At 36.9% G+C, this 17,112-nt stretch overlaps 1 protein-coding gene across 3 annotated transcripts; it reads right to left on the bottom strand.

The window, feature by feature from the left end:
- Positions 1-11,294: 11,294 nt before the first annotated feature.
- LOC116119620 (C2 and GRAM domain-containing protein At5g50170) lies at positions 11,295-16,302 on the bottom strand. Of its 3 annotated transcripts, none has more exons than XM_031405567.1 (9): positions 15,868-16,302; positions 14,180-15,379; positions 13,872-14,054; positions 13,510-13,793; positions 13,133-13,249; positions 12,432-12,694; positions 12,147-12,315; positions 11,646-11,918; positions 11,295-11,540 (listed from the first exon to the last, which is right to left on the bottom strand). In XM_031405567.1, exons 1-9 carry the CDS (start codon positions 16,217-16,219, stop codon positions 11,325-11,327), a joined length of 3,057 nt encoding a protein of 1,018 aa, XP_031261427.1. In that variant the 5' UTR covers positions 16,220-16,302; the 3' UTR covers positions 11,295-11,324. The 3 variants fall into 3 exon arrangements, 2 of the variants coding, with proteins under 2 accessions (XP_031261427.1, XP_031261428.1); XR_004126418.1 differs by having other exon boundaries at positions 11,422-11,540; positions 11,646-11,781; XM_031405568.1 differs by lacking the exon at positions 11,295-11,540 and having other exon boundaries at positions 11,828-11,959.
- Positions 16,303-17,112: the final 810 nt, after the last annotated feature.

Raw genomic sequence — 17,112 nt, forward strand, 5'->3', positions numbered from 1 at the left:
AGATTCGACGACTAATTCACACTTGCCAGCTCAAGCACCCAAGATAGCTCGCGCCACACTACAAAAGAGCACGACCTACTTAGGGTCTTGGCAGCCACCACGTTAAACCCTTCTTAAACCTAAGAACATCGGAGACACACCTGAAAACCCTACTAAAACCCTAAGACGCTTAATGTGGCCACTACGATGACCACCCTTTGACGTGAAAACCAGAAAAATGGACAAAGAAAGGGAAAAGAACCTTACTAGAGTGAGAGAAGCGCAGAATATCGCTAGAAAGAGCATCGGGATAACGATAAAATAGCAACAGAATGCACAAGAACGCCAGAAAACTTTCGTGGACTGAATGAGGATTCTGACGACTTTTCCACCTTTTATAGTAGCTTGCATGGGAGACGAAAGGACGGGGTTTGATCGCAGCCGTCGAGTTGTAGTGAATCTTGACCCTTCATTTGTTGAACAATCTCAGCCGTTAGGCGTGGCCACATGTCGACCATCCGCTGGGGGTAACGAACCATCAGACTGTTACACTGATAGCCATCATCGCACGTCGCCTAGACTTCACGCGTGGATAATTGTAGTGTCCCACGCGTGACGAAACGTGACTGACAAAGGCTGTCGCATTTAATGTGACATGACAGCATTGAAATTACATGTTTGCCCTAACTTTTGATATTCTGAGTTTCGCAGGTATCATCGGAAGCAAACAAGTGTGAAACATGTCGATCAGACATGAGCTCCACCCTATGAGCTCGACCAAACCCACATCCGAGGATTAGTTATCCTTCCGAGCTTGGCATCAAATCGGGTAATAGTTTTCGAAGCTCGAAATAAGCTTCGAACACTAGGGGACAGATGTTGTGTGTGATTTTTCCACTAAGCTTGGGATATCGTGAGGATATAGCTTGACCCGATATCAGCTTGACTTCACCTATTGTCCGACCGAGCGTAAGCTCATCTATATTTGGTTTGACCTAACACAAGCTAGTCGCGAACAACCTGAATGATCACTCAATCAATTCCTAGATAACTTCAGATCCCATATATTGCGGGAAAGACTGGATCAACAGCAATCTCTATGCAATCACAGTGCATAATTGCGAGAATATTGGGATTGCATTTCGAATCAATTGTAATCCCTTTATTTTCGTTCTTTCCTTTCTACATTGTATATAAACCCCCTACAACGATGAAAAAGGGGTTACAAAATTTTCATATAACTCTAATTGTAAGCTCTCACAGTAAATACAAACACAATGAACGTAGGCTCAAGAGTTTATCTCGCCGAATCACTTTAAAAATCTCTTTGTTATTTACATTATTGCATTCGTTATTTTTCATCACTGATTACCGGTAATCACGCACATATCGATTCCAATCCCGCAAAGGTCGATCAGATTACTCTAGTTGGTGCAGATTTTTGTATCAACAATTCGAGATGGGTAAAAAGTCAGTTTCTTGACTCATTTTTTTTGTCAATTTGGTATGAATTGCAAGCGTTTATTAGTTTATGTTAACCGTTAGGGTTTAGGGTCGTGTTGATATTGTGTACATTGTTGTTGTTATGGTTGTATATGTTGTGGGTATTGTTTTGGATAATGAAATATTGAATTTTTAAGGTTAAGAACTTGGAATTGGTTGATTTGTTACCAAAAAAAGGCATTTTAGACACCTAGAGTAGATTTTCCAATTCGTGTGGTGATCCAGGCGAACTGGAAAACCTGAATGAATCTTTCCTAGTATTCTGTTCATGAACCAAATCCAGAAGGCATTTTCCTCCTTATCACCAAGGTCGAAAGCCCTCAAATATATTTGATTATTATAGTCTTTGGCGACTGTAAAAAATAATGTTCCTAGATACCCCCTTCAGAAAGGCATCATCCGCACAAATAACAGTACAAATATGAGTCCTGTATGCTCTGATGGAACAACCCAAAGACATGAAGAAGTTCTTGATGATTGTCCTCATCAGTCTTGATTTGTGTAACCGTGATAGAACTCGGGTAATAGCATGAAAAACTCCTCAAGTTTTCCTCTCAATATTGCATTAAGTGCCCAATTCTTTGCACGTCATGCTTGTGTAGATGAAATATCGATATTTTACTTTTTCGCAAAGTCGGTCATGATTTCATTAGGTCTGTAAATCTGATCCACCATAACAAGCATCATTTTCAAGATTTACCCCACAAGTCGTGTGCTAGCCTGTCTATGGTAGGGCATAATTTGATCTCTTGGGCATGTGTGGTGGTTATCTATATGTTGGAACTAAAAATACTCCAACCATCTAACCTCATCGCCCTTGCACGCCATTTACACAATTCATGATGTCATTTAATCACTCATCTGTACATTGTGGATTTCCATACTTTAAATTGAAAATCATTCTCCAAAACGTGTCTTTTTAACAAATCCTATAACACCTCTTTGTTTTTGAAAATATCTTTGACCCGCAAATCTGCTGTAACAAGATGAAGAACAGAGAAGAATCTGTTTTAACACAATGAAGAACAGAGAAGAATCATCCAGGAAGATGGAGAGAAAAATGTTCTTTGATATATTTTTAATTAACTATACACATCTGTCTATATACTATTACAAAGGAATCTTCTAACAACCTATAAAGGGGAAAATACATTATTGTCCCTTTGTACAACTCAACAAACAGAAATGTAGAAAACAGTTTGTACAACAAACCAAAATAAATAACAGAAAACAATAATGAAATCATCCTTCTTCAATAATGGACAAGTTCCCTTTGTGTGAATGTGGTGTATTATGCTCCAATACCCCCCCGCAAGATGGAGAGTGGAGGTTGAGAACTCCCATCTTGGATAAGTGAGAATGAAGAACAATAGATGACAAAGCTTTAGTCAAAAGATCAGCCAACTGGTTGGAGGTTGGAACATAAAAAGTTTTGATACTACCCTCTTGAATCTTGTCATGAATCAAGTGACAATCAAGCTCCATGTGTTTCATCCTCTCATGGAAGACGGGGTTGGCGGCAATATGGATAGCAGCTTGGTTATCACAGTGCAAGGCAGCGGCTTGAGGGTGAGAAACCTGGAGAGTAGAAAGTAGAAATCGCAGCCAGGTAAGCTCACAACATGTAGCTGCCATCGATCGATACTTAGCCTCGACTGAGGATCGAGAAACAACGAGTTGCTTCTTCGATTTCCATGAAATCAATTATGAACCAAGGAAGATGTCGTACCCGGTGACTGATCGTCCAGTGTCAGGACAGGAGGCCCAATCCGAGTCACAAAAAGCGGTCAGCTGAAGTGAGAAGGAGCTGGGTAGAAGTAACCCCTAACCTGGTGCAGCTTTGAGATACTTGAGAATTTTCTGAGCAGCAGAGAGATGAAAATCAGTGGGGGCAGCCATAAATTGACTCAAAGTTTACACACTGTAACAGATATCAGGTCGAGTAATTGTAAGATAGAGGAGACGACCAATCAATTGTCTATACACACTCGGGTCTAATAGAGGTTGGCCACAAGATTGAGTTAACTTGAGGTTTTGTTCCATGGGAACCTTAGTAGGTTTGCTACCCAAAGTTCCAGAATCAGCTAAAATGTCCAAAGTGTACTTTCTTTGACATAAAAAGATACCTTGAGAGGAGCGGGCAATCTCAATGCCAAGAAAATACCACAGAGAGCCAAGGTCCTTTATCTTAAATTTGCTGTCAAGAAAGAGTTTCAACTGGCTGACAGAATTAATGTCATTGCTGGCCACAAGTATGTCATCGACAGACACTAATAAAGCTGTGAAAGAACCATTATTTTCCTTTGTGAAGAGGCTATAATCAGCCTTCGATTGTGAAAAACCAGATTCAAGTAGTGATTGAGAAAATTTAGAGTACCATTGCCTCAATGCTTGCTTAAGGCCATATAAACTCTTTAATAGTTTGCAGACTTGAGTGGGTGTCCCTTTGATATAACGAGGAGGTTTCTTCATGTAACTATCCTCATGTAAATCCCCATGTAAAAAGGCATTATTTACATCAAATTGATGTAAATGCCAGCCCTTAACAAAAGCAATTGCTAAGAGGCATCTCACAGTTACCAACTTGGCAACAGGAGAAAATGTCTCATGATAATCCACCCCTTGAAGTTGTGTGTAGCCCTTGGCTACCAAGCGGGCCTTCAACCTCTCAACAGACCCATTGGAATGGTACTTGATTTTGTAAACATATTTACAATCGATGGGCACTTTTCCTGGAGGTAAATTTGTAAGTTGCCAAGTGTTGTTAGCTTCTAAGGCAGCCAGTTCATTATCCATGGCTTGACACCAGCCTGGATGTTTGAGAGCTTGACGATATGTTTGTGGTTCAAAATGGGTGGAAAGGGTAGTGGAGAAAGTTTGGTAAGAAGGAGAAAAAACATGATAAGATAAGCAATTAGCAAGTGAGAAAGGAGTACCTTGTATAAGACGTAGCTGCTGAGGCAACAATTGGATGGAAGAAGTGAGAGCCTTCTGTTGACAATGATATTCCTGTAGAAATTTGGGCCCACGCTTAGTTCTGGTGGATTTGCGAGGGAGAGGAGGAAGGGGTGGTGGTGGGGCAGGAATGGAAGATTGGTAGGATGGTGAGGAAATTGGAGAATGAGAAGGAAAGATAGGTTGAGTTATCTCAAGAGGAAAATTAGGTGGTGAAGGAGATTAAAATGTACTGGAAGGCAGAGAAGCAGGAGGGGGTAAAGCTGAGCAGTGGACAAAAATTAAAAGGTGTTGGTGTGATGAGAGTAATAGAAGGAATAGGAGATGGAGTAGGAAGTGAGATCCTTGTATTGAATGGAAAAACTGTTTCATGAAACACAACATCCCAAGAAATAAAAATTTGTTCAGTTTGTAAATCTAATAATTTGTAGCCTTTCACGGCAAAAGGGTAGCCCAGAAATACACTTTTCCTACCTCTCGGATCAAACTTCTTTCGTCCATGGGATAAGGTTGAAACAAAAATAAGACAGCCAAAAACTCTCATATGATGATAAATGGGTGGCTTATGAAAAAGACTTTCAAAAGGAGTTTTATTATTAAGTAATGGTGTGGGTGTTCTATTTATAATGTAAACAGCAGTTAGGATGCAATCACTCCAGTATTTAACGGGAATATTAGACTAGATTCTTAAGGCCCGAGCCACATTCATGATGTGTTGGTGTTTGCGCTCAACTATCCAATTTTGTTGGGGTGTTTCAACACAACTAGTTTGGTGGATAATACCCTTAGATTTAAAAAAAAATCTGTCATAAGGAATTCCTTGCCATTATCACTTCTAAACATTTTAATTCTGGTCTGAAATTGAGTTTCGATTAAGGAGTAAAACTTTCAATACAAGATCTCACATCAGATTTATGTTTGAGCAGATAGACCTAGGTGGTCCTTGAGAAATCATCAACAAGAGTAAGGAAAAATCGAGAACCATCAATTGCAATTGTGGGGTTGGGGCCCCAAATGTCACAGTGAACAAGATCAAAAGCGTTAATAGATTTATTTGTGGAAATGGGAAAAGAAAGTCGATGTTGCTTGGCCAAAGGGCAAACACAGCAAAGAGATGTATTAGAAGAACTCAGGTTCTGTTTGACAAGAGGATCATCAATTAAAAGAAGCCTAGAGAATGATATGTGCCCAAGTCTACAATGCCACAAATCAGAAGAGGAATCCTTGTGTGTAACAGAGCACTAAGAAGCTGGTCTTTATGAGGAAAAGCTGGTAAAACATACTCTAAAGCTGAGGGTGACACGCCAAAACGCACCAGGTGATACAGACCATGCCTCACTTCAACCATCCGAATCGTTGTCCAAGATGCTAAGTCCTGTACAAAACATGAATGAGAAAATAAAATAAGGCAGCAAGAAGAATGGAGAGCAAGCTTTTTAGCAAAAATTAAATTGAAATTGAAACAAGGGACACAAAGCACATTTTGAAGGACTAAATTCTCGGATAAGTGTACAACACCAATGTGAGAAACAAGGACATCTGCACCATTAGGTAATCTAACTAAAGAAGATCCAGTGGCCGTGATGGATGAATAGAGAGAGGGACAACAGATCATGTGATCTATTGCTACAGTGTCTATTATGTGTTTGAGTTGATAAACAAGAAACCATACCAGAGACGTTAGAGCTAGAGACATGCTTAGAGGATAAGGAAGGCGGAATAACAGACATGGTGGCCATGGCTGAACTGGTGTCCTTAGAGTGCAACAAAGCCAAGAGTTGATTTTATTGACCCTTGGTAAGAGCCATAGTCTCAGAGGACTCTTCATCACGACCATCAGTAAAGCATGCTCGAGAAGGAGCAATAGCAACAGCAGAAAATTTTTTATTCTTGCCATGAAGCTTATGGCCAATGGGGTACCCATTTAATTTGTAACATTTTTCAACAGAATGGCCAGTCATATTGCAATGGGTACACAAACGTGGGGTTGCATTTCCTGCTTTGAAGCAATTCTCAAAAAGTGACATTGGATTTTGCAATGAGTGCAATATGGACGACTTGATTTCTGGGCTATAGAGTTATGAAATTTCTGGGCAAGTTTGGGAAAATGAGGGTTGGTCTTAGCCATCATGGCCATGAGATCAGGATTAGAGGTTTGGGTAAGCATGAGATGTTGTCGTTCTTGCTACTGAAGCATGGAAAAAACTCGGTTAAGGAGGGGAAGGGGTTCAAGAAGCATCATCTGATCTCTTGAAGGGGAATAAGAATCAGATAAACCCATTAGAAACTGTATGACACAATCACGATCATATCGATCATTTAAGATTTTCAGCTTGCCACAATCACACACAGGTATGGGGTCATAGATAGCCAATTTATCCCATAAAACTTTTAAGCGACCAAAAAAGGTGCTAATGAAATCTTGACCTTGAGAGAGGCTAGCAAGATCCCGTTTGAGTTGAAAAATGCGAGAACCATTTTGTTGAGTAAAACTGTCCTGAAGTTCAAGCCAAAGAGTGTGAGAATCATCAACCAAAGCAAGACTGGTTTTAACAGAAGAACTTATAGAATTTTGAAGCCATGAGACGACTAAATCGTTGCAACGTTCCCATGCTTCAAAAATTGGATCATTGGCATCACATGGTTTAGAAAGGGTCTCATTGATGAAACCAAGCTTGTTCTTCGCTCGAAGAGCACGACTAACAGCTCTAGACCAACTGACATAATTGTCAGCAGTTAAGAGATCAGAAACTAAGGCAGCAGCGGGATTGTCACCATTGTCGATGCGAAAGGGGTTGAAAGGATCTGAAAAATTGAGAAACCTTTCGTTAGGGTTTTTGGGAGGAGGTGTTTTAGGATCGGTATTTTCAGAGCTAGATTCGTTAGGATTTTTGGGAGGAGGTGTTTTAGGATCAGTATTTTCAAAGCTAGACATGGTGAGGGTTTTGGATTGAGGGGAGCTCTGATACCGTGTAATAAAATGAAGAATAGAGAAGAATCTTCTGTAACAAGATGAAGAACAGAGAAGAATCTGTTGTAACAAGATGAAGAACAGAGAAGAATCTGCTGTAACAAAATGAAGAACAGAGAAGAATCGTCCAGGAAGATGGAGAGAAAAATGTTCTCTGATATATTTTTAATTAACTATACATAGCTGTCTATATACTATTACAAAGGAATCTTCTAACAACCTATAAAGGGGAAAATACATTATTGTCCCTCTGTATAACTCAGCAAACAGAAATGCAGAAAACAGAATGTACAGCAAACCAAAATAAATAACAGATTCCAAAGTCTCTAGTGGTCATAAAAACTCCCTCTTCCTATCGTCGAGCATAGAACCAGGACTTTGATTATAATGATTTGTAACATAAGGTAGGGGTCCGTCAAAAGAATAATGAAATCATCCTTCTTCAATAATGGACACGTTCCCTTTGTGTGAATGTGGTGTATTATGCTCCAATACAAACCAATGAATCATCTTATAGTGCAATCCGGAATAGGTACCGATGATTGGTCACGGAAAAGAGATAACTTTGGATTAGAAGGTTCAACAATCGGTTGTACTAAATCGTTACATTTGCTACTATCACTTGCAAACTAATAATTAGAGACTACCTTCTTGTATTTACAGTCTGCGTGATGAAGAGAGGAATGAAAGAGTTGACGTTGTTCTAACAAAAAGTAAGACATTATCATCCTCGATGTCGTAAGACATTCTATTGATTGTATCCTTGGGTTTCATATATAGTTATTTAGATAGTATTCCTTCTACGATCTATGCCTAGACGTTTGCTCAACAACTCAACCAATCCATTTTACATCAGGGTGGATTTTTAAGTATTTTTTGTTTTCCTCCAAATTGTGCTATCATTCGTCGTTGTTTATTGCTCTCCGTACCCAACCAAAATAACCACATCTGCCATTGTAATGAATCTTGCGACATAAATAAAACAATTTCTCTCTCGAGAGTACTTCCATTAACTATCAATGTAGACAGTTAAAAAAATCAAACAAAAATCGTCACAAACTACCTAGTGCACAAATGTAACAATATACAGATTTTAAGTTAAGATCAAAGTGTTACCTTGATGTAGTGATTTCCTATGTCCTTTTGCAGGCTTGATCTTGTGTTTATGGTGTGGGAGTTTGAAGATGATAGTGAATAAATGTGAGTTCAGTTGGTTAAGTATTTGAAGGTTAGGATGAGGGTATTTTCGTATTTATATGAAGAAGTTGGTTATATGTGTATAAGACTTAGGCTTTTGGTCAATATTTATAGCCCCCCGGAGCTTTAATTATTTTTTTAAAAACCCTGATAATTTTCTCTTATTTACCAAATAATTGGAAGATGGTTGATAATTTGATAAATTGGAATTGGTTTGAGATTAAAGTTGTTGAGCTATACAAATTCACAACATCAACACCATTTTAAGTTAATAAAACATAACCACATTGGGAGGGGTGTGGTGGGTTGTAATCACTTCGCCCTCTTCCCTTTTATATTAATTAATTATATAGGATCAATCTACTTCTATCTAGGAGTGTTCAAAAGTGGTTAACCAGTTCTTGAATCGAACTGTTTTTTCAGTTCAGAAAAATTCCTGGACCAAATCGAACAGTTTAGGAGAAAACTTGTTTTAAACCGGTTTTTCTCTTAAATTGGATTAAACTTTTCTCAAATTAAATTGTAAACATCAACAATACATATCCAAATAAAAATTAAACATTCATACATATCTATTGACCACAGCTAATAATACATTAAAAATTGATACAAATAAATTTAATTTTTATTTAATTTTAATATATAATATCCATTAAGATTATTATTTTTATTTTTATTTAATATATAATAATATGTTTTAGTAAACCGGTTAGTAAAACCGGTTTGCATTTTCACCCAAACTAGAAACCGAACCTTAAATCCTGTTTTTTGAATTCTTTGAACCGTAACCGAACTGGTTTTTCGATTCAGTTTTTAAATTTTTTTTAATACTCCTACTTCTATCCATTACGTTTCTTCTCCATTTTTAAAAACTTTCCTGAAACTACAATACTCAAATATAAACCAATATAATTTGTAGTTAACTTGTATAATAAAAGATGAAATTCTTTAAAACTATATGTAGGTGAGAATGACTTTTTGAACACCAAATCACGTCTTGCAAATTTTTTTAAATTATCTTAGATTCCAGAGAATTCTAAACGTATAAAGAAGTCTCTGGCTGATAACAATGTTTTTCTGTAGTGACAAAAAATCTGTAAAATTAAAAAATAATATAAGAACAAGAGTGAATATGGAAATTACGTAACATCCATGCTTAGAATATGGAGCTCAACTCTCATTACAATCAAGGGCGGACCCACATGGGTCGCGTGGGGGTCAAGTGACCCCACTTGGGTTTTTTTTCTTCTAATTTTGTTCAATACAAAAACTAAATTACAAAATTACAGTAAATTAAATTAATTAAAAATTTTGACTTTCTCTAATAATACCTTTTCTCATTTTTTCTCCAATCCCAACTTTTTCTCTTGTCCAACGTGTCCCGCTCCATCTCTCCAATCCCTATTTTTCTCTAATAATATTTTAAAATTTATGCAATCATTTAATTTTGTGTTTAGTCTATTTATGATGGAAGATTTACTTAGTTTTACAAATAAATTTTCTCAAGCACTAAAAAAAAAAAAAAAAAAAAAAAGATCAAGATATTGTAAATGCTATGAATTTGGTTGAAGGGTGTAAGCAAGCTTTACAATTGATGAGGGATAGTGGATGGGAGAATTTACTTAACAAAGTTTGATCTTTTTGTGCCAAACATGACATTGATATTCCAAATATGGATGACAAATTTTTTATTCAAGGGCGATCACAACGGAAGCCTAAAGATATCACAAACGTGCATCATTACCGTATTGAAGTATTTTAGTGTCTTAGATATGCAGTAATCGCTTCAATTAGGTAAACATTGAATTACTTATTTGTTTGGCATGTTTATGTCCAAATGAAAATTTTGTTGCTTTTGATGAGCAAAAATTGATGCGTCTTGCTTAACTTTATTTAGAAGATTTTTCTAGCTTAGAACTCATAGTGCTTGATTCTCAATTTGATATTTACATTTTGGATGTACACTCTAATGTCAAATTTATGGAATTGAATGGGATTGAAGATCTTGCAAAAGTGATGGTTGAAACTAAGAAGGATAAAGTGTTTTTATTAGTTTATATGTTGATAAAATTAGCATTGATTTTACTGGTTATCACTGCTCGTGTAGAATGATTGATTAATGGTTGAATACTTGAATGATAGTTTAATTGTGTATGTAGAGAAGAATATACTTGATAGTATTGATAATGAAGTCATTATACAATATTTTCAAAAGATGAAATCTCGTCGATGACTATTATAAATATATTAGTTAATATGAATTTTATTAATACAAATATTTGTGTTTATATATTTTATATTTATGTTAATTATTATTTTACCTTTTGAACCCCTAAGTTTCATTCCTGTGTCCGCCCATGATTACAATGATGTAAACAACTAATTGTTTACCATAGAATGAGGAAAGAGAATTCAAGAAATTGCAAATGGTCAAACGAAATTACTTGAGCTATACGTTTTCTCTACATCAATGCAATTTCAAGTTAATAACTACAAGAAAGAGATATAAGGTTGAGAAATGAAGATGCTAATCCTGATAAAGAAAAGATATTTGATTCACAGGTCTATAACCATAAAACAACTCATTGCATGTACAGAACAACTATTTAAGATGAATTTTCCTTTCATAAACTTGTAATTATAGTAAAAATTTACAATTTAAGAAGTTAAAATAAAACATTATGCTGCTGCATTCTGATGAATAATAACAAAGTATTTATCAAATTGAACTTGTATCCTGTCGAGTTGCAAATAGAATCTCCCTCTCAACCAGCCCGATCATCTCCTTCAGCCTATTAGAAAAATTCTCAGTTATGTTTCGAGTAATTCGCTGCTGGAATTTGGTGCTTTTCAGCCATGTTATCCCTATATAAACCGCACACTTGCATGCATTATGTGCAAGGGCAGACTTCTGAATCTCATATTTGAAATGAACCTGCATTTCAACAAACAAATTAAACAATCATAAATCAGGATAAAATGAATCAAAGCTAATTCAAAAAATAACAATCACATCAACCAATAGTCGATTTCTACATACACGGAAGTGATCATCAAATGGGACATCGTGTAATGACATGATCTCATTCACAAGCCACCCTTCATCATTTGCCAGGGGAGACTTTCGTTGTCTGCATGTTACTTCCCCTCCAAAGATTGAGACATGGCGACTGAATCTGTAAGACACATGTCGTTCAGAAACACCTGAGTTTAGGGGCTCCCATGAAGTATTTGTATAATTAAGACAACCAGATTTTTCCATTACTTTATGCTCCAACATTCCTCCGTCAAACATCTCCATTAGTGCTTTTATCTGCAAATTGTCAAACACATTTTTGGAACCAGTCTTTACATCTGGTTTTAAATTAGATAAACTAAAAATTCCCAAATCTCGTGCTCTAATGGTGAAATTTCTCTGCACTCAATTTCATTTGTTGATACATGATGAATAACATATAGTTTGGACTTTGTTTAAGACAATTGTATGCTCATAGGTGCATTGAGTTGTTTTATGAAGTAGATGAGAAGAAAAGTGACTTACGTTCATGGGCAGTTCAGCAAAACAAACCCTGGACATTTTTGCATCTTCAACATCCAGAAGCGATCCAGCATCTTCCAGCATGGATACTTCTCCATCCTGCTGCTCTTCTGCAATTTGTGCTTTCTGATCCGGGGTGAGTGTTCTCGTTCTCCACAAGGCCATAATTGTCCTGTTTTTACAGCATGATGAACCATCACACAAATAAATACACCAAGGCAATATGTAAACTGTACTTTATTACTATTGTTGAAAGCTGATAAACTGAAGCATTCCATGCACTAACACCTGCTGGCTTCATTGAATGAAACAAAGGATTGAAAATAGAATCTAAGCCTGCCTTCTTCATCATGGGACTTTGCTCCATGCCTTGCATCAAGACCTCGATCCTTCCGCAGAATAATGACCAACGAAGGGCTACCTACAGATGAAAGTGAGGGAGGAAGCACTTGGATGTCATGGATATCCTCCCAGAGAAAGAAAAATTTGGTTTTATGGCCAAATAAATTTGCATAAAACCCAACAATCCTTGCAGATAGAAACAGCCGGCCCTGGAAAAAAAAAAAGTATTCTGAACTTTTAGTAGTGGATCTTCTTAAAAGGTTGATAAAAGGGAACTAATCAGACTCCTTGTGATTTTTACACCTCACATTCTTTTCATAACATCAAAACAAAGTCCAAAATTCAGTTATATGGAGATCATCGATGTATCTTCGTAAAATAATCTTCATTATATTGTTCATGATCTAGCCAGTTACTACTATCCATCAAACTTAATCAGGCCATTATGCCAAAAAAAAATTAAATAAAATAAAAAATTGGAGCATCATTAATCAATTTCCATATCATGCAAATTAAACTAAAATCACAGTAAAGGGGCTCGTTTGCCCACCCACAATGTCCGTCAACAATCTGATTTTATAACAGTAATCCAAAGATCCATTCAGTTCAAGAATATATGTAATAATTAATGAACCCATAACTGGCACCTGCAAAGGCATTTTTCTCTTCAGGTGGCATGTAAAGTCACTGATTAGAAATTCTTCTGGTGGCAGTGCGAACAGTTTCTGGAAAGTTGAATTCTTATAAGGTGACCGTAGATTCAACTGTCAATCACACAAAATAGAATTAGATAAAGATTCTTATATTTCTTCTTTTAAAGAAGAAAGGAAAAAGCTAAAAAATCTGTTCAAGCTAAAAAATTGTTCCCCGGTGTCAGAATCCATACGCCTGCTAGACACAATCAAGAAGGCAAAATATATTACTATCCGGATTTATCAGTTGCAGGACTAAGCGAAAAATGATAGCAAGAACCAATGAAATGCTATTTCAAATAATCATTAATATATTGGGACTGAGGGTTCACCTTCTTTCCAACTTCCTTTTCCATCTTTGTTAAATATTCTTTAACTGTTTCAACTCCTTTCTTATTGTCCAAAAAAGTTCTCAAACGTAACTTTGACTGAGAAGACTGAGCAAGCTTCCCCTCAAGGGAGACCCACATATCTGCCAGATCAGTAGATGTGTGTTTCAAGAAATTGATCTCAGCATGCCCAAGGGAAGTGGCCTGGTCAAATGGACCATCAAAATCAAAAACTTCTACATCCAGAACTGATGGTGGTTCTTCCATAGCATCAAACTCAAGTATATCTGCATAATATCTTCTTACTGGATAAATCGAAATTATGATACAGAAAATATAATTCAATGAGCAAAGAAAGGGCTTACCATTCCATTGAGGATCACAAGTCTGAAGCTTCACCGAGCTTGTTCTTGTCTTACCATTGCAGGTGAAGACAACATAAGGATCAGGCAAACCCGTCAATTCCAAGGATGCTAAATTGACCCCTTCTATTAAAGCCACAGTAAGAACCCATCCTTCACCTTGGGCTTTAACTCCATGATCACTTCCTGTTGAAATAGATGGGCAATATAAGTGAATCCTGGGACAGTTACAAAAAGTGAGACTAAGGTAAAAGTGTTTGATCTGGATTTGGTAATAACATAAATTTGAAATAGTGCAATTAATGTTTTACCTCTTTGCAACCTAGCTTGTACAAAATGTGAGATCATGCTATAAACACGCTCCAATTGTATCACTAAAAATCCGCAAGTGATAAGCTCTCCAAAACTGTCAGGCAATTCAAGTCCATAAAATTCCAAACCTTGGACTTTGTTAGGTTCACAAAGCAGAATGTGCACTAGGACATACAAAACAAAAAAAGTGCCAGAAACTACAGTGAAATTCCAAAAGTATTCTACTGCTAATTCCCAATCAGACTGGTGTTCTGTTTCTAAAGTTGCCAGCACATGATCTTTGTCTAGTATGTCTGTGGAATCTGAAATCTTATGAGTCTTCGCCAGCAGGTTGGCAAAATGGTCAAAATTCTCCTTCATTCCCTGCCTAACTCCTCCTTCAATCATACTTCTCATCATTGTGGTTTGGTGGAAGTTAATGCCCCAAGATATTATGAGGCGACATGAGTCTTCTCCTGAAGGTAGCTCTGGTCCAGGCATTAGTTTGTATAGCAACTCTATATTAAATGTATTTCCGTAAGGAACATCTGGTGTGCTTACATTCATCAAGATGGCAAATTCCCGTCCATTAGCTCTAATATAGGTTTCCTGTTCTGTGGCTTTTACAGCCTTAACCAACTTTGTTGCAGCGTTCATGTAGGACACAGTACGCGTTAAACAAGACATGTCTCCTGACTTCCAAACCCAAGGGCCCTCTTGTATATCTGTTGTTCCCTGGAGTTCTGCCAGGTCTCTCATGAACTGCGAATCTGGTGCAAAAAGAAGTTTGTTGAGATCAGATGGGGACACTAGATATACTTGATCAAGAAGAATACCTCCCTGGAGGTTTTCTGGCATTTCTTTTGTACTGTCTCTCGACTGCATCATCTTCATAGCTTCTTCAAAGCTATGACAAGAGGGATGTTCCTCCACAGAATCCTCATAATCTGATGGCACACCTGAAGAATCCCCATTTTTTGAGGCTTCCCCATTCTTATGAAAAACCTTCTCTAAACGGCTTACAATAGCCTTCATTAAGTGTTTCCCTTCTGCTATATGTAACGTCGGAGCCTTTGAGCTGAATACATCATGAGATAACACGCATGGACCTTCAAACTCTATGAGGTCTTCAGCATTGACATTCGAATGCGGGCTAAGGAGGCTGTTAGAGGAAGCGTCATGCCCTTTACCGCCTAGACACATACTGAGAAGAAGTTTGCCTGCATACATTGGACCAAACCAATATTAGATAATATGAACCAAATGCTAGAAAATGTTTTGTGTCTTTGAGTCATATGAAGCATATTTATGTGAGGGAAGGAGACCATTAATTTTGAAATTTTAAATTTCCCTTGAATCAAACCAATTTGAAACTTTTTTCGCCAAATCCTATAAAAACAAGAACAAAATCTTTCTATTTTCATGGAATGTTGAAATGCTAAGATTCCTCCTTCACAAAGTTAGCCTATATCAATTTAGTGTGTACAGTAAGTATACTAGAACCAATATGACAACTGTGAACCATATATTTACAAAGTCTTCATGGCAATTATTTCTGTGATTATCAAATGAACCATTTCATGCTACACTACGACTTCAACATTTCATAAACCGCAATTAAAATTAAAATTGTAGTACATTGAAGTAAATCGAAGTTTGAATTAAAAACAAACACAACTACGTATATAAGCAGGGAAGAAACACTAACCGCAATCTTTATCGTTAAACTTGCCAGTCTTTGGCTTTTCAAGGGAGAACCAAGTGGGTGGCAGCATCTGATTCTCTTCTCCAGCAACTGACCAAACGGGGACCCGAACCCGACCCATGAGTTCCCCAGAGAAATGAAACAAGCCAGAATCATCATCATGGTGAAACATAGACAAAACCACCTCTTCATCATGAATATCATGAACCCTGAAAACGAACTCTTCATTCCAAACAGGGTTGCTATTGTTCCTCAAAATCCTAGTTTTAGACTTGTACATGCCAAGTTGAAGTTTCACAAAAGAATCACGTGCAAGCAAGTCTTTTGCTTGCAGCACATACACGTAGAGCCTCATGGTGACAACAAAACTCAAGCGTTAGCAGCTTTAAAGAACGCAGCAAAAGAGAGTTGGAAAGATAAGTTGGTTTGAATAATAAGTTTTAAAAGTTTGGAGACAAAGAATGGTCTTGGCTGTTGATGATTTATGGAGAGAGACAAAAAGTGAGGATGAAGGCATTGTGAAAACGTGGACAGAAGTTATGAAGGACACGAGGAGAAGTGAGTTTTAAAAAAAAAATAAAAAAAAAAAAGAAGGGATGCAGAGAGAAGAAAATATAGAAAACTGTAGAGGAAGATCGGTGGTTTTGGCTTGCGTTATAGGGAATGTGGGCTTATTTGCTTCTTGAAAGCGGTTACGTCAGCTTAACTTTAATGGGTCTGCGTTTGTTGAATTAATTAATTAATTAATTCGAAGCTGTTATTTGAGATTTTCCATGACTGGCATGATCACAAGAAGAAGATGGAGACTGCTTTTTGTAGTGGAAGATATTAGATACTTGGCATTGTTGATAAAAAAAAATAAGGTATGAAGATGATTAGGATTCAGTTATCGAAATTGTTAGTCTAATTAGCTTAGATCAATCAACTCGGCAAGTTAGAAGATATTAGTTACGCGATTGGGCAAAAGTTCCTGGCTTTAGGTGGTGTTTGGTTGTCCAATGACACAATGAAATTCATCAACTTAAAACTATTTTTTATCTGACATCTATTATACTCTGGTAAGAGATATTTCTTTTTCAATATTTACTAATATTCGTTTGAGAACTCAAAATTAGACTATTTTGAGTTAACGAATCTCATCTTGACTATCTCTTATCCTTGCACATGAATAACATATGATCAAACCGACTTATTACACAAGATATGATTAGTCTCGTGTTTATACATCATATGAATCATACGTATCCT

This window comes from Pistacia vera, unplaced genomic scaffold (genome assembly GCF_008641045.1).
Source record: "Pistacia vera cultivar Batoury unplaced genomic scaffold, PisVer_v2 Contig897, whole genome shotgun sequence".
In the NCBI taxonomy this organism is placed as follows: domain Eukaryota; kingdom Viridiplantae; phylum Streptophyta; class Magnoliopsida; order Sapindales; family Anacardiaceae; genus Pistacia; species Pistacia vera.

What these genes read in the sequence shown, in the direction of transcription:
- LOC116119620 (XM_031405567.1), bottom strand. Translation starts at nt 16,219, where the DNA reads ATGAGGCTCTACGTGTATGTGCTGCAAGCAAAAGACTTGCTTGCACGT. An exon ending in TTGCTGAACTGCCCATGAAC is followed by an intron (nt 11,919 to 12,146) that starts GTAAGTCACTTT and finishes GACAATTTGCAG; the next exon opens with ATAAAAGCACTAATGGAGAT. An exon ending in CATTTGATGATCACTTCCGT is followed by an intron (nt 11,541 to 11,645) that starts GTATGTAGAAAT and finishes GTTGAAATGCAG; the next exon opens with GTTCATTTCAAATATGAGAT.